Here is a 23,092-nt window from a genome sequence, read left to right on the forward strand (position 1 = left end):
GAATGTTCCATATGTAGTTGAAAAGAATTTTGTATTCTGCTTTTGTTAGGTGGAGTATTGCATGAATATCAGTTAGGTCAAGTTTGTTGATAGTGTTATTAAGATCTGTCTTTCTACTTGTTCTGTTGATCACTGAGAGAAGTGTTGAAGTCGACAGCTATTGTGAAGGATTTGTCTGTTTCTCCTTGAAGTTCTCGCAATCTTCATGTATTTTGAGGCTCTGTATTCATGTATTTTGAGGCTCCTTCCTAAAGTCCATACACCTTTAGGAAGAATTCTTTTATCCTCTTACTTATTTAACCCCTTTATATCTTTATCTGTTAAGACTTGGAACTGAAATGGCCTGTTAATGATCTGGCCCTTCCTTCATTACACCCTACTTTGGGCAGGGAATGTCCCATTCAGTCTCTGTAGTGCCTGGTTAAATCTCTTGAATGCAGTAGGCAGCACAGGTAATTGTGGAACTGAATGTTGAGTCAAAGCCTGTGGATTGTTTTCACCCTCTGTACTGTCCAGTATGGTAGCTACTAGCCACATGTGGAGAGTTAAATTAATTGAAACTAGGCCAGGCCTGGTGGCTCACACCTGTAGTCTCAATACTTTGGGAGGCTGAGGTGGGAGGATTGCTTGAGGCCAGGAGTTTGAGGCTCTAGTCAGCTGTGGACTGTGCCACCACTCTCCAGCCTGGGTGACAGAGTGAGAACCCATCTCTTAAAAAAAAATTAAGTAAAATGAAAACTTCAGTTTCTCCAGTGGCACCAGCTATTATACGTTCATTTCAAGTGCTCTGTATTCACGTGTATTGCACTACACAAATGTAGAGCATTTGGGGCATTTCACATCATTGCAGAAAGCTCCCCTGGACTCATTGTAGGCAGTCTGCCTCTGTTAGACCAGTGAGAATTTACCTAACATCTCTTTTTTTTCTGGCCTTGTATTTGCCCTAAATCCTGCACAGCTTGGGTAGCCCCAGCGATCTGGCTGAGTGAGGTCCTCCTTTGTGGAGACTCTGGGCCCCGCGTTATTTGTGTATGTGATGGTACCGCATTTCTGCAATAAGATTTGGGGTCATGCGTGAGATGACTTTCCATTATTTGTTGTTCTTTGTGGTAGGGTGAAGAGGCAGTCACTTAACACATAATTAGAAAATCTGCCACAGTCCTGGTAAAATTAAGCTAAGAGTCATATATATAGGCCAGAAGGGAAGGAAGGATTAGGATTCAGAGACTTTTGGTTGAGAAATTAAATTTGATAACTCAGAGAATTTCAGTGTTATAAAAGTGTAAATGTTGATATGCAAACTGAATTGTGAGATGTTAGTATGTCCTAGTGTGTCTGGATTCTCCTATAAAAAACCTCTTTCTCAGGAGTCACTGGCCAAATTATTTATCTATGGAACCCCCTGAGATTTGCTAAGAAAGTTATGCTTAGACTCCTCTCTACTCATGGATATGTTCTGTAATTCACACACTTGGGAAACGGCATGGCCATGTGATTCATACCCAATGGCAACATTCAGTAGGTGCAGTTTATATATTTTACTAGAAATATGGCTTCCTGCTCGATTTCAGAATGTTCATAGTGCCTCTTTTGAGGTCTTTGTGTATATTCTATTTGTGGGAGTTAAAAAGTATTTCAGAGGCCGGGCGCGGTGGCTCAAGCCTGTAATCCCAGCACTTTGGGAGGCCCAGGCGGGCGGATCACGAGGTCAGGAGATCGAGACCATCCTGGCTAACACGGTGAAACCCCATCTCTACTAAAAAATACAAAAAAACTAGCCGGGCGATGTAGCGGGCCTGTAGTCCCAGCTACTCGGGAGGCTGAGGCAGGAGAATGACGTAAACCTGGGAGGCAGAGCTTGCAGTGAGCCGAGAGATCCGGCCACTGCACTCCAGCCTGGGCAACAGAGTGAGACTCCGTCTCAAAAAAAAAAAAAAAGTATTTCAGAAATGCGTATATTAATCTGTGTGGAATTTCTCTTGTCCTTGGACCAAGAAGTGGTCCAACATTTAAAACAGTGAATAACATCTTAGCCCATCCTAAAACAATCCTTCCTAAAGGTTTATGAACTTAATAACAGAGCCTCAAAATACATGAGGACTCGTAGAACTCCAAGGAGAACCAGACACATCCTTAACAATATTGTAGACTTCAACACTCTTCTCACGGTAATCAAGAGAACAAGTAGACAGAAAGAAAGTGCACTTTTCCCTGTTTCTGTAGACATCAAAATTATTTCACACACTTCTGAAAGTCTCATTCAGTAAGTTACTCATTCCTCCACCTTATGACTGTACTGTGCTTTCAAAGTGCTGTGCAAAGAATAAAAAGTTTTAAAGTGACTTTGCTGTAATTTCAGATACGTATTTGAACTTTTGAGTCTGAATTATCCAGGTGAAATGCATTGGATCTCTGATCCTCTGTAAACTGGGAAGATTACCTTCTTCCAGGTATGCTGGTTGTCCTTAACTGCCTTAATGGCATGAGTTGTGAATCTTCTGTGTCTCGGAAGAAACCTAACAGTGGAGATTGTTTATGGCAAGAGTCACAAATTTACATGCTCAGAAGGTTAGGACCCTCTGTAAGGTAGACATGAAGTGCCCCCTTCTTTATTAACACATAACTGCATTTGCTGATATTTATTTGCCTAGAATTCAGGCCCTTTTTGCTGTTACAGACAGCGCTGTCCTAAATGTGCTAGAGAAGTATCTTTAGTCACTTAAGCTGGTGTTTCTGTGGAGTAGGTTCCTAGGAGTGGGACTGGATTGTTGGGTTACAGTGTGTGCCATTTAGAAGACTGAACCAGATTATACTCTCAGCATCTGTTTTTTTTTTTTTTTTCCTTTCAAACGAGTTGGTTTAATTTCAGATGATACAAAGTTTAGGGGAGAACAAGGACCAAACAACAGACTCTGGCAAGATTCTGAGCTGGTTTTACTTTAAATTCACAGTTTTGGTAGGAATGACTTAGTGAAAACAACTAAAGAGATGATGAGTCACTCTAAGTTTGTTTTTTTTTGTTTTTTCAAAAGTTTATTCGTAAATGTACAACAGCTCCAAGACAACACTTAATTCCAGCTATAGGTGGCAAAAGAAGTTATGGCAGGGAATACAGATGTTTAAATACGGATGAAATAAAGGGTCACCATCTCCTCAGGCACAAGGAACAGCTTACTTTTTTCCAGATTTTTAAATTCCACCTGTGGCCAAGGGCTCCTTTCTCGCGGCCTTCGCTTTTAGCTCCTCGAGTTTCTTCTGCTCCTCTTTTTGTTTCTGCTTGAAAGCCTTATCTTCCTCGTCCATCTCCTTGGCCTGGTTCTTGGGCTGTTTCAGTGACTTCTTCTTACCACCTTCGTGGCCGGACATGGCGCCTAGCATGTTTGTTTTTAAACCTCCCCTAGTCTGTGCTTATGTTTTTTTTTTTTTGATGGAGTCTCACTCTGTCACCCAGGCTGGAATACAGTGGTGTGGTCTCGGCTCACTGCAACCTCCACCTCCCTGGTTCAAACAGTTCTCCTGCCTCAGCTTCCTGAGTAACTTGGATTACAGGTGCATGCCACCATGCCCGGCTTATTTTTTTGTATTTTTAGTAGAGTCGAGGTTTCACCATGTTGACCAGACTGGTCTCAAACTCCTAACCTCAGGCAGTCCACCCGCCTGGGCCTCCCAAAGTGCTGGGATTACAGGCATGAGCCACTGTGCCCCGCCTATGTGGTTTTTAAATTAACTTTTTCTTGTACTAAGGTTTACTCAGACCTTTAGCAGGTGTTCTTGGATACTGACTAGGCCCAAGGTCCTCTTCTCATCAATTTATTGGTAAATATACTCACTTGCGATGTGATAGGAGACGCTGAGGTTTACCTCCCAAACAGCAGGATGTCTGTTTTGAGAGTTTCTTGGTCAGGTGGTGGAAGGTACCATGGAAATGGAGTCTTCATTGCTTCTTTCTTAACTTGACTTTGGACCATAGAGAAGTCATTCTTCTGTAGACCTCAGTTTACTCACCTGTGCAGTATAGATGGACTAGATGATCTAATGATCAGGGAATTGGCAAACTTGTTCTTAGGGCACCAATTGGTAAATATTTTAGGTTTTGTAGGCCACCTGGCTCTGTCACAGCTGCTCAGCTCTGCCCTTGTAGAATGAAAGCAGCCATAGACAATAAGTAAACAAATGAGTGTGGCTGTGTTCTAATAAAGCTGTATTTACAGAAACAGGTTGTGGCTGGCCATAGTTTTTTCACCCCATTTTTGAGCTCTTGACATTCATTTATTCATTAGTCTGTGATTTTGATAATTAGTTTAGGAAAAAAGCTTTGACTTTCATAAATAATGCTTCTGGAAATCTAGTAAAACCTTTAAATTTTATTTTTGCTTTTTCTCTTTATCAGGAAAGTAATGTAGAAAATTTAGAAAACCCAGAACATTAATATTTTGGTTCCTCTCGTTAGGTAACCATCTTTAGGTGAACATGTATACGTACATTACGTATATACTTTTTTTTTTCTTTTGAGCAAAAAAGTACATACTTCTTCTTTTTTTTTTCTTCTGTCATCCAGGCTGGAGACAGTGGCACGATCTCGGCTCACTGCAACCTCCACCTCCCGGGTTCAAGCGATTCTCCTGCCTCAGCCTCCCAAGTAGCTGGAACTATAGTGCTCACTGCCACGCCCAGCTAATTTTTTGTATTTTTTAGTAGAGATGGGGTTTCACCATGTTGTTCAGGCAATGTCGAACTCCTGAGCTCAGGCGATCTGCCCGCCTCAGCCTCCCAAAATGTTGGGATTACGGGCGTGAGCCACTGCACCTGGCACATGTGTATGTACATACTTTTTACAAAATTGGATGAACTATAATTTATTTGCTAAATATTTTCACTTATGCCATGAAATCTTATTTTATCTATAATTTGTCTATAAAAATACCTGCTCTCCTAGGGGGATTCTAGTTGAAAACTCATTAACTTAAAAATTTTGAATTCAGCCACCTATTCTTTTTTCTAATTGTTTCTTGTAGCTTTTCCTTTGATCAGAATAACTTTATCTAGGAATAAAGTTGTATCATCTGCAAACATGAATAATGTACACATCTGATTTTCTTATATCTCCTTTTTCTCTTCAAATTACACTGCCTCTACCATTGATGGGAACCTGGGTAATAAAAAAAGAAAAAAAAAATTACATTCCCTACCACCACCTCCACCACAGTGTCACATGTTAGTTATAATGATGGGCATCTAGTATATTCAGTGGAGCTGATGCAGATGTATAATGGTTAGCTGTTGGTTTGAGGCCTTTAATGTTTGAGTGTATTTGCCTGTTTCGATTGTTTTTCTGTTGAAGTTTTTTTTTTAAATCAGATACGGCTATTATATTTTGTCAAATGTCACCTTAGCATCTTTTAAGATGATCATATAGTTTTCCTCCTGCTTGCTACATATTACAGTAGTGTATATTCATAGAAACATATTAGTAGATCTTATATTGATTCACCCTAACATTCTTGCAGCGAACCTCTCTTGATCACATAATTTTTTCATGTACTATTTGACTTTTATTTATTTATTTATTTATTTTTGAGATGGAGTTTTGCTCTTGTTGCCCGTGGTGGAGCGCAATAGCGCGATCTCAGCTCACCACAACCTCTGCCTCCTGGGTTCAAGCGATTCTTCTGTCTCAGCCTCCTGAGTGGCTGGGATTACAGGCGCCCGCCACTACTCCTGGCTCACTTTTGATATTTTTAGTAGAGACAGGGTTTCACCATGTTGGCCAGGCTGGTCTTGAACTCCTGACCTCAGGTAATCTGCTGGCCTCGGCCTCCCAAAGTGCTGGGATTACAGGCGTGAGCCACCACACCTGGCCTGTTTGATTTTTAAAAAGGTATTTTAATTTTTTAAATAGTTTATGCATGTACAGTGCATAATGTATTTGTGATTCATCTATGTTGTTGTGTCAGTAGTTTCTTTATTGCTGAGTAGCAGTCCCTTACATGAGTGTATCACAGTGCATTTATGTGCTCAATAGTTGAATATTTCAGTTATTTCTAGTTTTTGGGAGCTATGAATAAACATTTCCATAATGTTTTTTGTATGAATGCAATACTCGTTTCTTTTGAGTAAATACCTAGGAGTATGATTTCTGGGTCGTATGTTTATAAGAAACTGCCAAAACTGTCTTCCAAAGTAGCTGTACCATTTTGCATTTTTACCTGCAAATGTGTGAAGAGTTCTAGTTGCCCTGTGTCCTCCCTGGCACTTGACATTGTCAGTTTTGTAGTTGTTTTTTTTTTTAGCCACCTTAATAAGTATATGGTGGTGGCTCCTTCTGGTTTTAATTTGCTTGTCCCTAATGACTAATGGTTCTGAGCCTCTTTTTATGTGCATCTTTTTATTTGCCATCTGTATATCATTGTTTTTGGAAAAATACTGATTTTTTTTTTGAGATAGAGTCTTGCTCTGTTGCTCAGGCTGGAGAGCAGTGGCACAGTCACCACTCACTGCAGCCTCCACCTTCTGGGCTCAAGCCATCCTCCCACCTCTCAGCCTCCCAAGTAGCTGAGACTGCAAGTGCGCACCACCACACCTGGCTAGTTTTTGTATTTTTTTATAGTGATGAGGTTTTAATATATTGCCCAGACTGATTTCGAACTCCTGGGCTTAAGCAATCCGCCTGCCTCGGCCTCCAAAAGTGCAGAGATTACAGGCATGAGCCACCATGCCTGGCCAAGATACCAAAATCTTTATTTAAGATGTTTAATTGAGTTGCTTTCTTTATTGTTGTTCTTCTTTTTTTTTTTTTTTTTTTTTTTTTTTTTTTGAGACAGAGTCTCGCTCTGTCGCCCGGGCTGGAGTGCAGTGGCCGGATCTCAGCTCACTGCAAGCTCCGCCTCCCGGGTTCACGCCATTCTCCTGCCTCAGCCTCCCGAGTAGCTGGGACTACAGGCGCCCACCACCGCGCCCGGCTAATTTTTTGTAGTTTTTAGTAGAGACGGGGTTTCACCGTGTTAACCAGGATGGTCTCGATCTCCTGACCTTGTGATCCGCCCGTCTCTGCCTCCCAAAGTGCTGGGATTACAGGCTTGAGCCACCGCGCCCGGCCTGTTGTTCTTCTTTTATTTTATTTTTTTAGAGTCTCGCCCTTTCACCCACGCTGGAGTGCAGTGGCATGATCTTGGCTCGCTGCAGCCTGTCATTCCCTTCGACCCTGGGCTCAAGGTGATCCTCCCACCTCAGCCTCCCAAGTAGTTGGGAACCACAGGTGCATGCCACTATGTCTGGCTGATTTTTGTATTTTTAATAGAGATGGGGTTTCACTATGTTGCCCAGGCTGGTCTTGAATTTCTGAGCTCAGGCAATCTGCCTGCCTCCACCTCCCAAAGTGCTGGGATTACAGGCATGAGCCACCATGCCCAGCCAATTTCTTATTATTGGATAGTAAGAGTTCTTTATATATTTTGGATATAAGTGCTTTGTTAGGCTGTGTGATGTTCATGTATTTTCTCCCCATCTGTGCCTTGCGTTTCATTCTCTTAGCAGTGTCTTTTTCCCAGAGCATAAGTTTTAAATTTTGATGAAGTCTGATTTACCACATTTTTTCTTTTACACATTTGGTGTTCATCTGACAACTCTGCCTAACCCAGAGCTTGCCAGACTTCTTCTGTAAAAGGCCAGATAGTTTTTGATTCTTTTGATTATTACAAAAACAGGTAGTGGATTGGCCATGGTTTGCTGATTCCAGGCCTGAATAACCGAAGTTCACAAAGATTTTCCTCTTTGATTTTGTTGTGGTGGTTGTTGTTTCACACCTTTTTTTTTTCACTGTTTCCTTAAGGTGAAGTGTATATATTTATAAGAGTACATGTAATATTTTGATAGATTCATGCAATGTGTAATGATCAAATCAGGTTAATTAGGCTATCCATCATCTCAGATATTTATCCTTTTTTTTTGTATTGGGAGCATAACAAATGTTCTAGCTATTTTAAAAATATACACTAAGTTATTGCTGACCATAGTCACCCTACTGTGCAAACAAAAACTAAAACTTATTCCTTCTATCTGACCGAGTTTTTATACCCATGAATCAACTTGTCTTCATTTCTACCCGCTTCCCAGCCTCTGGTAACCATCATTCTACTGCCTATCTTCATGAGATCAACTTCTTAATATCTCATATATGAATGAGAATATGTGATACTTGTCTATCTGTCCTTGGCCTATTTCACTTAACATAATGTCCTCCAGTTCTATCTGTGTTGCTGCAAACAGGTTTTATTTTCCAAACCTCAAACTTTATAGATTTCACTTTTTAAATGGCTGAATAATATCCTATTGTGCATATATACCTCATTTTCTTTGATTTTTCTTTCTTTCTTTTTAAATAGAGACAAGATCTCACTATATTGCCCAGGCTGGTCTTGAACTTTTGGGCTTAAGCAATCCTCCTGCCTTGGCCTCCCAAAGTGCTGGGATTCCAGGCTAAACCACTGTCCTCCTTTATGCTTTTTTTTTTTTTTTTTAAAAGACAAAATCTTGCTCTGTTGCCCAGGCTGGAGTGCAGTGGTGCAATCTTGGCTCACTGCAGCCTCCACCTCCCAGGTTGAAATTATTCTCGCGCCTCAGCCTCCCAAGTAGCTGGGATTACAGGTGCCCACCACCACACCTAGCTAATTTTTGTATTTTTGATAGAGATGGGGTTTCACCATGTTGGCCAGGCTGGTCTCAAATTCCTGACCTCAGGTGATTCACCTGCCTCAGCCTCCCAAAGTGCTGGGATTACAGGCATGAGCCACTGCACCCAGCCACTTTGTGCACTTTTAAAAACATATCTTAGAATTTGTGATATGTGTTTTATTTTCATTTTCATTTGGTTCACAATATTATAGAATTTCTGTTATGACTTACTCTTTGACCCATGATTTATTTTAAAACATATTGTTTAATTTTCAAACATTTAGGGATTTCCCAGACATCTTTGTTGTTGGTTTCTAATTTAATTCCATTATGGTTAGAGAACATACTTGGTATGACGAATTAAAAAAAAAAATTTAGAGGTTGTGTATGGCCTGAAACATGGTTTGTTTAGGTAAATGTTCAGTTTGTAATAGGAAAGACGCTGCTATTAGGTAAAGTGTTTCATAAATAATAATTAGGTCAAGTTGGTTGATCGTGTTAAGGTCTTCTGTATCCTTGCTGATTTCCTGTCTGCTTGTTCTAGTGATTACTGAGAAAGGAATGTTGAATTCTACAATGATTGTTATGGGTTTGTTCTCTTTCTCCTTGAAATTCTGTTTATGAGTCCTGTATTTTGAGGCCCTGTTATTAGATGCAGGAACATTTAAAGTTTTGTCCTCTTGATTATTTGACCCCTTTATCATTCTGAAATAACCTTTATTTCAGGTAATAATCATTATATTAAAAACCATTATTTGGCCAGGCATGGTGGCTCACGCCTGTAATCCCAGCACTTTGGGAGGCCGAGGCGGGTGGATCACCTGAGGTTAGGAGTTCGAGTCCAGACTGAACAACATGGTGAAACCCCATCTCTACTAAAAAGAGAAAAATAGCCTGGCGTGGTGGCGCACGTCTGTAGTCCCAGCTACTCAGAAGGTTGAGGCAAGAGAATCACTTGAATCCAGGAGTTGGATACTGCAGTGAGCCGAGATCATGCCACTGCACCCCAGCCTGGGAAACAGAGCAAGACTCAATCTCAAAATAAAGAAATAAATAAAATGAATAAATAAACAAAAAAGAACAGGCCAGGTGCAGTGGCTCACGTCTATAATCCCAGCATTTTGGGAGGCTGAAGTGGGCAAGTGGCTTGAGCCCAGGAATTCAAGACCGGCCTGGGCAACATGGAGAAACCCCATCTCTATTTTTACAAATTAAAAAATAAATGAATATCATGATATATAGATTAAAAGCAAAAGGGTAAAGATATGTCATTCTAACACTAGTCAAAAACAGTATTATATTACTAATATAAAACACTAATTTTATATTAGTATTAAATGGTTTTTTAAAAATTTAATTAATTAATTAATTTTTTTTTGAGACGGAGTCTTGCTCTGTTGCCCAGGCTGGAGTGCAGTGGTGCGATCTCGGCTCACTGCAGGCCCCGCCTCCCAGGTTCACGCTGTTCTCCTGCCTCAGCCTCCCGAGTAGTTGGGACTATAGGCGCCCGCCACCATGCCCGGCTAATTTTTTTGTATTTTTAGTAGAGACGGGGTTTCACAGTGTTAGCCAGGATGGTCTCGATCTACTGACCTCGTGATCTGCCTGCCTCAGCCTCCCAAAGTGCTTGGATTACAGCCATGAGCCACCGCGCCTGGCCTATTTTTTTAATTTTTAATTTTTTTCGAGACGGAGTCTTGCTCTGTTACCAAGGTTAGAGTGCGGTGGCACAATCTCCCCTCACTGTGACCTCTGTCTCCGGGCTTCAAGCAGTTCTCCTGCCTCAGCCTCCCAGGTAGTTGGGATTACAGGCGCCTGCCACCACGCCTGGCTTATTTTTGTATTTTTAGTAGAGATGGGGTTTCACCATCTTAGCCAGGCTGATCTCGAACTCCTGACCTCAGGTGATTTATCCGCCTCGGCCTTCCAAAGGCTATATCATTATATTTTCAAATGGTTTATTGTTTTTTTGTTTTTCTTTTAAATGTAAACTGACAGCGTCTTTTAATTAATGTGTTTTGGACCATTTATATTTAATATGATTGATAATGATTGGATCTAGGTTTCCTATTTGTTCATTTTCTGATTATCTCTTTTTTGGGGGGCTGCTTCTGTTTCTTTTTTCTGCCTACTTTTGGATTAATTGAATATTTTTCAGTGTTATGTTTTATTAATTGGCTTTTGGTCATATCTGTGCTATGTTTTTGCTGTAGGAATTATAAAATATATACCTAACCTGCCTACTTAGAGTTAGGATTTTACCTCTAAATAAAACATAAAAGTATTGCAACCCATATAGGTTTCTTTATTCTAGCCCCCCCTCCCTTGTAATTGTATATATGTGTGTGTGTATGTGTATATATATCTGTATACACTTTCAATGTATGTAGATATATAGATATGTATTTATACTTTCAATGTATGTTATATCTACATGCATACATTGTATATATATGTAGACATATATCTACATTGAAATATATATATCTACATACATATACAATGCCTATATGATACCTTTGGCCACTACATCCTTCCTAAATTTTCTGTTGCCACTCATGACCCAATTTCCTTGAACAGTTATTCCTCCTTCAAACATCCCTCTTCCATATGATAGTCCTCAGCATTTAGTTTCCCCAACTTTCCCCTAATTATCAGTTGACTCAGTTACCACCAAAATATTAATGACTTCTAGATCCATTTTCCTACCTAGACTTCTCTTCTAAACTCCAGTTATATATTTCCAATTGCCTATGCTGTCCCCGATAAACTCCACATTGTAGGAAATAAAAAGGAGTTACAAAAGTTTAGGTTCGAAGCAAAATTTAAAAACTCATAAATGAGACAAAGATTTAGTGATGATAAAGGCTATGGTCCACAATGAAGATATAAAAGTAATGAACCTTTCTGTAAAACATGTATGTGATAGAGCCGGTCCCCAACTTTAAGCCTTTCAGTGATTCAAGTAATTGCAGAACATCTTTAAAGTACTGAGAGAAATGTCCATCCAGAATTCTATATCCAGCAAAAATATCCTTCAGCAATTAAGGCAAAAAGAAAAAAGAGACATTTCAGATGAAGAGGATCTAAGAGAATGTGTTGTCAGAAGTTCTGCTCTAAAATAAATATATAAGAAGGTCTTTAGGCCAAAGGAAAATTATACCAGTGGTAATACTAGAACTTCAGAGATAAATAAAAAGGAGCTGAAATGGTATCTGGGAAAATTTAAAAACACAAACGGTTGTTTCTCCTCTTAAGCTCTTTAAAATATGTATAGTGGTTGAAGGAAAAAGTTAAAACATTGGTAAGACTTTCAATGTATGTGTGTATATATATATGTATATATATACACACACACACGTATATCTATATACATGTAGAGGTAATAATGGTAGCTATTTTATGGAGCCGATCTGAGGATAAAATGAGATAATGTGCTTTAAAGTGCTTAGCACAATGTCTGGCAAATAGAAAGCACTGTATAGGCCAGGCATGGTGGCTCACGCCTGTAATCCCAGCACTTTGAGAGGCCTAGGCAAGTGGATCACTTGAGGTCACGAATTTGAGACCAGCCTGGCCAACATGGTGAGACCCCATCTCTACTAAAAATATAAAAATTAGCTGGGGGTGGTGGTGGGCTCTTGTAATCCCAGCTACTTGGGAGTGAGGCAGGCGAGTGGCTTGAACTTGGGAGGTAGAGGTTGCAGTGAGCCAAGATTGCGCCACTGCACTCCAGCCTGGGCGACAGAGCGAGACTCGGTCTCAAAAAAAAAAGAAGGCACCTATAAAAGCCAGCTGGTGATTTTTATATTATTACTGACACAGAAGATAGGGATTGGGGGCAAATGGAATGTACTCAAAGAGCATAGCCTTGTTCACTAATAACGTTAATGCTAGACTGGGACACTATTCTACATCAGAAGGTGAATCCTTGTTACATTTGACAAATACGTTTCATCATTTTAAAAAGCTTTAAATGTGTCACAGATTATTTCTTCTTGATATGCCATTCATGGTTTATAGGTATATAATAGCAGATTAAATAATTAGATTTTATTAGTTCTGGAGTATTAACTTCTGCTGGAAATGAACTTCCCCCTTCCCTATACCAATACTGAGTGAGGCCTCTTTTTCTCAGATACCAGTTAGAAATAAGGGGACAATGGGGCTGGGTGTGGTGGCTCATGCCTGTAATCCCAGCACGTTGGGAGGCTGAGGCGGGTGGATCACGAGGTCAGGAGATCGAGACCATCCTGGCTAACACGGTGAAACCCTGTCTCCACTAAAAATACAAAAAATTAGCTGGGCGTGGTGACAGGCACCTGTAGTCCTAGCTACTCCGGAGGCTGAGGCAGGAGAATGGCCTGAACCCGGAAGGCGGAGCTTGCAGTGGTCCGAGATCGCGCTACTGCACTGCAGCCTGGGTGACAGAGCGAGACTCCGTCTCAAAAAAAAAAAAAAAAAAAAGAAATAAGGGAATAAGGGGACAGTGTTACATTTTTTCCTTCTAGAAACACACATTATATGGAGAGTTGTCTTTTGAAGTCTAGAAGTCTGAAAACATTGTAAACATTTTTTTTAGAATTAATACAATAAATGCATTGGTCAACTCTGAAAAATCTACAATGGTTTCTGAGATTTAATCTTGGCATGACTTTACCCCTGCATCTCTGCCCTCGGCAGGTAGTTTTGTTTATGGGTGTCATTGGTTGAACAAATATTGTTTTAGTTGCTACAATAAATAAAACATGATCTGTGCTCTGAAGAAGTCAACAAATGAGCCAGGGGGGCATGAGTAATTGCCTGTAATATAATCATGCTCACACTGTCATGGAGGACCGTACAGAGTATCAGAAGCACAGTGCCAGGAGGCACAGCAAAGGGTAGTAGAGGTGACGTTTGAGCCCGGCCTTGAAAACTGTCTACGATTTCTCAGAATTTCAGCACAGTAAGGTAATTTCTGTCTAAAACATACAGGCAAACTTTTTATTAAAAATATGAGAAATTAATTAAATAACAGATTATGACCACAGTGCAGATTTTGGCATGATGAGTGCCGTTGACCAGTTCATCCAAACAGTTCAGAGAAGAGAACATCCATGTAGATCCTTCTTGTATTACAGGATACAAAGGAGCAGAAAATTTTGCCTCAGTAACTGCCAGGTCATTCTAATTAAAGTACCTGTACATTGTAATATAATTCCTCCATTAAGGTAATAACTGATCAGGTGGTCCAGAGTCTGTGTCATTCAGTCAAGAAAGTCACTCCCTTAACCTAGACTGTGCTGGAAATTCATTGACAAATTTTGTTCTTTGTTTCTCCATTTGTCTTCAGAATTCATGCAGACCACTTGACTTCTAGGCATATATTAATTTTTTCTTTTGTAGGCATATATTTTGTAGGCATATATTAATGTCTTTGGTTAAACTTCGGCTTCCTTTTGCATCAATCCTGCTGTATTCATGCCTCCTGAGGCATCTTTTTGCTTCTCTTGCATGAGTTTCCAAAACCCTACTTTCTGCTTGGTAAGGGGAGTATCCATTTAAAGCAGTGGTTTTCAAACTTGCCTGCACATCAGAATTATTTGGCGAGAAGGATAAAAATACAGATTACTGAGCCTCACCTGGGATTCTGTAAATTTGAGTTGCATTTGAGATAACTTTTAACAATTTACCAGATGATTTTTGCTTCTCCTCCACTTCAGTTTTAGGAAGGACTGTTTCAAGGCAGCTTTTCAAACTTTGATGACCATATAAATCACCTGAAGATTGTGAGAAACTGCAGATCCTAATTTAGCAGCCCTGGGTTCAGGCCTGAGATTCTGAAGTGCTCTCAAATGTGATAATACCAAATCCCTTGTTGAGTTGCAAGGTTGTTTTTTGTTTTTTTCTTTTTTTTTTCCACTATCTTCATGACATTCAGTGAGTAGCAAAGTTTGAAGGTAACTTCTGGAATTTCATCGAATGTATATGAATTTTTACTCATCTGGGTCTTAGGGGAAATAACCTATCAGGTTATAGGTAGATGTTTCTTAAAATAGGGTTCCCCAGACAGCACAACCTGGGAATTGTTAGAAATGCAAGTTATTGGCTGGGCACAGTGGCTCACACCTATAATCCCAGCACTTTGGGAGGCTGAGGCGGGTGGATCACCTGAGGTGAGGAGTTTGAGACCAGCCTGGCTAACATGGTGAGACCCCATCTCTACTAAAAATACAAAAAATATTAGCCGGGCATGGTGGTGGTACTTTAAAAATTTTTTTAGAGACAGAGTATCCCTGTGTTGCCCAGGCTGGTCTCTAAATCCTGACCTCAAGCAATCCTCCTGCCTCAGCCTCTTAAGTAGCTAGGTATAAGCCACCATGTCCAGCTACATTTACTTATTTTTGAGACGGAGTCTCTGTGGCCTAGGCTGGAGTGCAGTGGTGCAATCTTGGCTCACTGCAATCTCCACCTCCCGGGTTCAAGCTGTTCTCCTGCCTCAGCCTCCTGAGTAGCTGGGACTACAGTCATGTACCACCATGCCTGGCTAATTTTTGTGTTTTAGTAGAGATGGAGTTTCACCATGTTGGCCAGACTGGTCTCGAACTCCTGACCTCAAATTATCCACCCGCCTTGACCTCCCAAAGTGCTGAGACTACAGGTATGAGCCTGCACGCCCAGCCATATATTTACCTTTATGTAAAATGTGTGGGTGTGACCAACTCTTCTGCCGGCTGTTATATAAACATGCTCATCATGCTCATCATCAGTCACAAACTGCTTATTTGGAACTCCCTTCAGTTCTCAGAGGATGGGAACATTCTTTAAGCAGCCTTGTAGAAACCCTATTCCATATTAACACGCCAACCAATTTTACTTTCCCAGAGCCACAGAATGATATCTCACTGTATGCCTCAATTCAATCACCTTTCCATTTTCAAGGACCACTTGAATTCCTGATTGGCTACTTGATCTGACTGCTTCCTGCTAATCTTGCTGCCTATTCTTGTCTATATTCCATTCCTCACTGAATTAACCTTGATCAAATCTGAGAACTCTGCTTAGTAATGACTACAGGTATACTATATCCACTTCTGTAGCTTGTTCAACACCCTCTTCAATCCTGGTTCCACTTCCTGTGACTGAAATGATTACCTGTGAGATATTATTTAACTTTTGGACTATGATCTGTTTCTAACCTGTGACTATTTCACATAGCCACTCAAATATTGTAAAGGTGCAGTAAAGATGATGAAACAGTTACTTGGTATCATTTTGTAGGTAATGAGTTCTTAGTGCTCTTTGGACATTGAGACCATTTCATAAGCTTTAGGTTTTGAGAATTTCACAGCATAAAGCTCATCGCTGATGCAGCAATGAAGAAAATGTTCTCCAAGTCAATAGATTGTTGAGAGGAGAGGGCATTCATGTTAGATTTATTTCCTTACTGAACTCAGAGCCTTGGGGTTACTACTTGACCCTCCACTGTTATCTAGTTTAAGTGTCCTTTTCTTTTTCTTTTTTGTTTTTATGAGATGGAGTTTCACTCTTGTTCCCCAGGCTGGAGTGCAACGTCCTGGTCTCCGCTCACTGCAATCTCCTCCTCCCGGATTCTCCTGTCTCAGCCTCCCAAGTAGCTGGGATTACAGGCACCCACCACCATGCCCGGCTAGTTTTTGTATTTTTAGTAGAGACAGGGTTTCACCATACTGGTCAGGCTGGTCTTGAACTCCCGACCTCAGGCAGTCTGCCTGCCTCAACCTCCCAAAGTGCTGGGATTACAGGTGTGAGCCACCACGCCTGGCCTTAAGTGTTCTTTTCTACTTTAGCACATACACCTAGTTCCTGTCTTTTTTGCTTTTTATAAATATAGAAAAGAGAATAATGTTTTAAAATCAAGAAAAGGCCTGAGGCACCTGAGAGGGTTTTTTGTTTTTGTTTTTGTTTTTGTTTAAGTGAATTGAAGGGAAATGGTTGCCAGCAAGAAGTGTGGCAACGTTATCCAGGGTGACAACTGTCTGTACCACCCAGGGTCTCAGAGTCCCTCTGAAGTTTCCTAGTTGTCCTGGAAGGCTCCACTGTTACTCATGATACAGGCTGGTCTCCCTGGTAGCACTCAACATTTAAAAATTAGTCTTCATTGCCAGGCGCGGTGGCTCACGCCTGTAATCCCAGCAGTTTGGGAGGCTGAAGCGGGCGGATCCCGAGGTTGGGAGATCGAGACCATCCTGGCTAACATGGTGATACCCCGTCTCTACTAAAAATACAAAAAACTAGCCAGGCGTGGTGGCGGGCGCCTATAATCCCAGCTACTCAGGAGGCTGAGGCAGGAGAATGGCATGAACCCGGGAGGTGGAGCTTGCAGTGAGCGGATATCACGCCATTGCACTCCAGCCTGGACGACAGAGTGAGACTCCATCTCAAAAAAAAAAAAAAATTAGTTTTCATTTCTCCTTTCCAATAAGCATTTCTCTTTCTCTTCAGTTGGAAAAAGTAATTTCATTTTTTACTTGCTCATTGTTTTATTCACTCACTGAATCAGCAGATCATCCATCCTGTATTATATGCCAAGAACTGTGCTTGGCCCTGGGAATGATAAAAGAATAAGATATGGTTTCCTCTGGCACTTTTGGAGCTTAGAAACCAGTGACAGAGGAAGGTGCATAAACAAATCAACAAAGAATTAACTTTACTGTAAAGTTAATTCTTATTAATTGCTAATACAATAAATTTGACTTTATTTATATCATTTGAATTTCATGAATATAATCATATTCTACACTTAACAATGAAATAGACATATAAGAAATAACTGGTGATGTAAGAAATTCACAGAAATGTGTAAAATATTTCAAGAATTAATACTCAGTAGATATTTGCATTCTAAAGCTTATAAATGCAGATGAACCTCTAGTTGTTTTAGTTGCTGGTAAAATTTATAGAGGTATGTGTATTTCCTCTTTAAACGGGTGTTAGTGACTTGGGGCGGGGGATGGGTGGGTTCATATCTGTTCTTCAGGTCGTGTTCTCAAGAAGGAGCTACTGAATGGGAAGACAGAAATAATTTCTTTTCTTTGCACAGCTGGTATTGATAAATCTCAGGTGTATCTAAATAAAATCTCTGGCAGGCTGTGATATTTATGGCACTATCTCTTGTGACTTTAGGTTCATCTTGGCACCAGACATAAGGCAGTTCCACATCAGGCCCTTGCCTTAAACAGCTCCTGATGCCAAGAACTGGTGAATTACTCCTTTGGTTTCAATGGATGGTCAGAAAGGATCATCAGGATAAACTGTAGATTTTCTCTCACTAATCATGCTCTCTTTTCAACACTGAAATTCTAGACTTTAGACAGAAGTATTGAACTGGGTTATAGGGAGATGTGAGAAGCCTCCTGCCATCGAGGATAAGTGGACATATCTAAATTGGCCTGCTACCTAAAATTAATAACCTCAATCACTTGGATGGTGGTATCCACAATTTTCTCTGCTGTTTGTGTGGCATATAATAAAACATTGTCATATCTAGCAATTCATTTGCAAATCTTACTTGATTTTGAAGCCATAGGATACCTCAACTGTCAGCTTGAATGACTGGAGTTTAGTTTTTATTTCTCAGAATAAAACAGTTTGAAGCCTAATTAATATCCTCGGAAGGAACTTACAGTAAACCTCCTAACAGCTTCAGTTTTCTGACCTTGAAGAAAGGGAAAATGAAGAGACCATGGCGCCACTCCCAAAGCAAAGCCTGAAGTTCTGTGCTTTAGAGGTGGTGTTGCCATCCTATGATTGCAGGATTCTGGCGTTGGCTTGGTGGGGGACCCTGTGGATAAGGTGGAGGAAAGGTCTGTTTTCATTGGGGGTGGAGGAGGGTAAGGAGTTGAAGTGGGAAGGATCTCTTTTTCTTGCTTTCTAAAACTCATCTTTTCAGACACGTATCAAGCCCTTCCCTCTTTGAGCTACTGAAGTCCTGGGCAGAGTTTTTCTGTCTTAAAATATAGATTTTTACCCTAGGCAATACCTGACAGAACCTTTCAATAAATAAATAAATTTATTTATTTATTTATTTAGAGACAGAGTCTTGCTCTTTCACCAGGCTGGAGTGCAGTGGCATGATCTTGGCTCATTGCAACCTCCGCCTCCTGGGTTCAAGCCATTCTCCGGCCTCAACCTCCTGAGTAACTGGAATTACAGGAGCCCACCACCACACCCAGCTAATTCTTACATTTTTAGTAGAGCTGGGGTTTCACCATGTTGGGCAGGATGGTCTCAATCTCCTGACCTCGTGATCTGCCTGCCTTGGCCTCCCAAAGTGCTAGGATTACAGGTGTGAGCCACCGTGCCCGGCTAGAACCTTTAAATTTAAAATTGTATAGTGTACTTCCTGACAAGAAGCTTAGGAGGAAGAAGGAAGTAATGTTTTTCCAGTTTTTGATTAAGAACTTGCTTTGTACTAAAATAGTCCTTCAAATATGTATCTCTTACAGCCTTAGTTATCCCAACAAAATTATCTAAAGATTTATTTATCTATTTATTATTATATTTTAGAGACAGGGTCTGGCTCTGTTGCCCAGGCTATAGTGCAGTAGCATGATCATAGCTCACTGTAACCTCAAACTCCTGGGCTCAAGGGATCCTCCCACCTCAGCCTCCTGAGTAGCCAGGACTACAGGCATGCACCACCACATGTGGCTAATTATCTTTTCTAGGGATGGGGTCTTGCTGTGTTGTCCTGCCTGGGCTCAACCTCCTGGCCTCAAGCGATCCTCTTGCTTCAGGATCCCAAGGTGCTGGAATTATAGGCATGAGCCACCCCCATGCCAAGTCATCATCTAAAGATTTACAGAGTCTCACCCTGTCGCCCAGGCTGGAGTGCAGTGGTGTGACCTCAGCTCACTGCAACCTCCACCTCCTAGGTTCAAGTGATTCTCCTGCCTGAGACTCCTGGGTAGCTGGGATTACAGGCACATGCCACCATGCCTGGCTAATTTTTGTATTTTTAGTAGAGATCGGGTTTCACTGTGTTGGTCAGGCTGGTCTCAAACTCCTGACCTCATGATCCACCCCCCTCGGCCTCTGTAAGTGGTGGGATTACGGGTGTGAGCGACCGCGCCCGGCCCATTCAGTCTTTTTTTAACTCATAGAAGGGCTTCTGCAGAAAAAGAGTCTACTATAGATACCTAGAAAGGGTACCCAATTGATACTGACATTGAGATTTTTTTCAGGTATTCATGACCCTCAGGCTTAGGGTTTGAAGTCAGAGGCAGGGCTGTAGGCTTTCATGGATGATGCCCAGGGAGGAGCCAGATTGTCTGTACCAAACCTTTTTTGTTGTTTTGAGATGGAGTCTCGCTCTGTCGCCCAGGCTGCAGTGCACTGGTGTGATTAGAGCTCACTGCAACCTCCACCTCCCAGGTTCAAGCAGTTCACCTGCCTCCTGCCCACCACCACACCCAGCCAATTTTTTTTTTTTTTTTTAAATTAAAAAAAAATGTTTAGTAGAGACAGGGTTTCACCACGTTGCCCAGGCTGGTCTCAAACTCCTGTCCTCAAGTGATCTGCCCATCTTGGCCTCTCAAAGTACTGGGATTACATATGTGAGCCACTGCGCCCGGTCTCTTTTTGAGAATAGTCTTACTCGGTCGCCCAGGCTGGCGTGCAGTGGAATGATCGCAGCTCACTGCAACCTCCGTCTCCCGGTTCAAGCTATTCTTGTGCCTCAGACTCCCAAGTAGCTGGGATCACAGGTGCATGCCACCACACTTGGCTAATTTTTGTATTTTTAGTAGAGATGGGGTTTCACCATGTTGGCCAGGCTGTTCTTGAACCCCTGGCCTCCACCGGCCTTGGCCTTCTAAAGTGCTGGGATTACAGGCATGGGCCATCGTGTCTAGCCAATAAAACTTTTCGGTGAGTGATTCCAGCCCTTGATGCATAGGAGGGTAGGGTCTGTAGGAGTGTAGCCTTAACTGATGAATCTGAAAGCTCTGGGTGATGTGAGCATGTGCCAGGTTCTTGGCTTGTATCTGCCTCTAGTACTTCAGGAACTTCCCAACTAGATGGAGGCAGTAAAAATGGGCCCTGCCAGGATGTACCTGTAACAGAGCCATTCAACCATACCCTTGTGCTGTCTGCCTTTAATCATGAAGATTATGAGCTAAGAATGTGGATGCATTTTTATTTTTTAAACATGTAGCAATTATCACTTAGCCATCTTAAATCCATTTGTTTTGGTTGGATTTAAGACCAAGCAAAACAAAATTAAGACTAATTTGTTTTGGTTGGATTTATGAAAGGAAAGATAGTCCAGATTGCTATTCAGAAGGCTTTGTCAGATGCATTCCAGAAACTGTTGATTGTGGTTCTAGGTAAAACTTTCTCAATCGTCATTGAAGTACTTCAGTTTCAATGAGCACATAAACGCATTTTGAAAAGTTAATTGGATAAAAATATCGATGGATAAAAATATTGATGGATAAAACACTCCCTAGTATGCTTTCATTTGCTAAATTATTTCACAGCAACAGACTCAAATTTGTTTTTTGTGACATTTGTAGAAAAAATGACAGCAAATATTGTTCCTAGTTTATAGATGTGAAAGGAATTGCCTCAGTTCATACAGAAAATGTTTGAGGCAGGTCTTCTTTAATTGCATACCCATCATACAGAATAGTGATTATAAGCCTCGGACACATGGATTTGAGTCCTAACTCTGTCTCTTAGATTTTTTAATGCAATTTTAGATCTTATGGCCAGAGAGATTTGAAGATATTTAATATCTCTAAGCTGCAATCTTTATCTGCAAACTGGGGTTAGTAAGCCAGTCAAGCTTCTGGGGGATATTGTAAGACAAAATGAGACGACAAATGTCAAAACTCAGAACTGTACTTACAAGGTAAGCAGATAGAATATGCTGTTATTGTCATTGCTGTTTTCTCTCTGAATAAATACACTCTCAGCTGAAGAGTTTATTAGATTATGTTTTCTGAATCAAGAATTCTCTTCCCGCTTTCATTTCTGGCACTGACATATTGGCCAAATATGATTCTCATACAATAATCAGCTGCTTTGCTGTGAGCCTTGGAAGTGGTCATGCTGTTGTATGGCATTGCTTGTATTCCCTGTTCAGTTCTACAGTGGTGCAGATGTCATAGCCTGTGCCCAAAGGAAACATGGTGTTTAGCAAAGAGTCCCTGAACGGAGTTGCTCTTCTGCTTCACAGCCCTGAAGGATTAGAGACTGAGAGATCCTAATTAAGTTACTACAGACTTTTATTTGCTTGTAAGAGGTGGCCATGATTGCTCTCAGCTTTCCAACCTGGGCAGCCCTTCTAGTGGAAGTGTTACTTCCTTGGTCATCAACTGTCAAGTCTGAGTAACAACCTTTAATAACGAAGCTAAATGTGTGGGTTGTCCCCCTCTCCCTAGTATGCAGAGGTATCCTTTGCACACACTCAAAACTTCTTAGACCAAAAGCCCTTATAGCTGTAGTTTTCCTTGAAGGAAATTGTATTGTCTATAGAGTACGTGGGCCATTTTCTTCCCATAAAATGTTCGAATGTTCTCTCTCTCTGAGGGTTTGTTCATTGTATCTGGTGGCATTTTGGTTCTCAGGGAGTAGACACCTAGCTGTGCTTCTAACGTGAAGTGTCTACTAGCCCCGTGGTCTCTGTTTTGGATTTGAACTTACTTCAGCCCCCCACCTGATGCCTTACCATTTAATCATATTGTGATTCAACATTTTTGTTTCCACATTTCTTATTTCCTATGTTATTATTCCTTAGTTCCTATCTGTAACATCGTAAAGTACTTTGACCCAAACACAGTTAATATTTCACACATATGTTAAAAACTGAGGTGTGAGACCGGACATGGTGACTCACACCTGAAATCTCAGCACTCTGGGAGGCCAAGACAGAAGGATCACTTCAAGCCAGGAGTTCGAGACCAGCCTGGAAAACAAAGTGGGATCATGTCTCTAAAAAAGAGAATTAGCTGGGCACAGTGGTGTAGTCCCTGATATTCTGGAGGATGAAGCAGGAGGATGACTTGAGCCCAGGAATTCTAGGCTGCAGTGAGCTACAATAGTGCCACTGTACTCCAGCCTGGGTGACAGAATGAGACCCTGTCGGCTGGGCGCGGTGGCTCAAGCCTGTAATCCCGGCACTTTGGGAGGCCGAGACGGGTGGATCACGAGGTCAGGAGATCGAGACCATCCTGGCTAACACGGTGAAACCCCGTCTCTACTAAAAAATACAAAAAAAAAACTAGCCGGGTGAGGTGGCGGGCGCCTGTAGTCCCAGCTACTCGGGAGGCTGAGGCAGGAGAATGGCGGGAACCCGGGAGGCGGAGCTTGCAGTGAGCTGAGATCCGGCCACAGCACTCCAGCCTGGGCGACAGAGCGAGACTCCGTCTCAAAAAAAAAAAAAAAAAAAAAAAAA

General features: G+C 41.3%; 2 protein-coding genes across 5 annotated transcripts in view; one reads left to right on the plus strand and one right to left on the minus strand.

Moving 5' to 3' along the window:
• Positions 1-23,092, plus strand: part of LOC105469580 (leucine-rich repeat-containing protein 37A3-like) — a 200,424-nt gene that overhangs the window by 47,362 nt on the left and 129,970 nt on the right. The gene's annotated exons all lie outside the window — the stretch shown is intronic.
• LOC112424572 (translation machinery-associated protein 7-like) lies at positions 3,190-3,366 on the minus strand. The gene has a single exon (XM_071083374.1). It carries the CDS (start codon positions 3,364-3,366, stop codon positions 3,190-3,192), a length of 177 nt encoding a protein of 58 aa, XP_070939475.1.

This window comes from Macaca nemestrina, chromosome 17 (genome assembly GCF_043159975.1).
Source record: "Macaca nemestrina isolate mMacNem1 chromosome 17, mMacNem.hap1, whole genome shotgun sequence".
Lineage (NCBI taxonomy): Eukaryota > Metazoa > Chordata > Mammalia > Primates > Cercopithecidae > Macaca > Macaca nemestrina.

What these genes read in the sequence shown, in the direction of transcription:
- LOC112424572 (XM_071083374.1), bottom strand. Translation starts at nt 3,366, where the DNA reads ATGTCCGGCCACGAAGGTGGTAAGAAGAAGTCACTGAAACAGCCCAAG.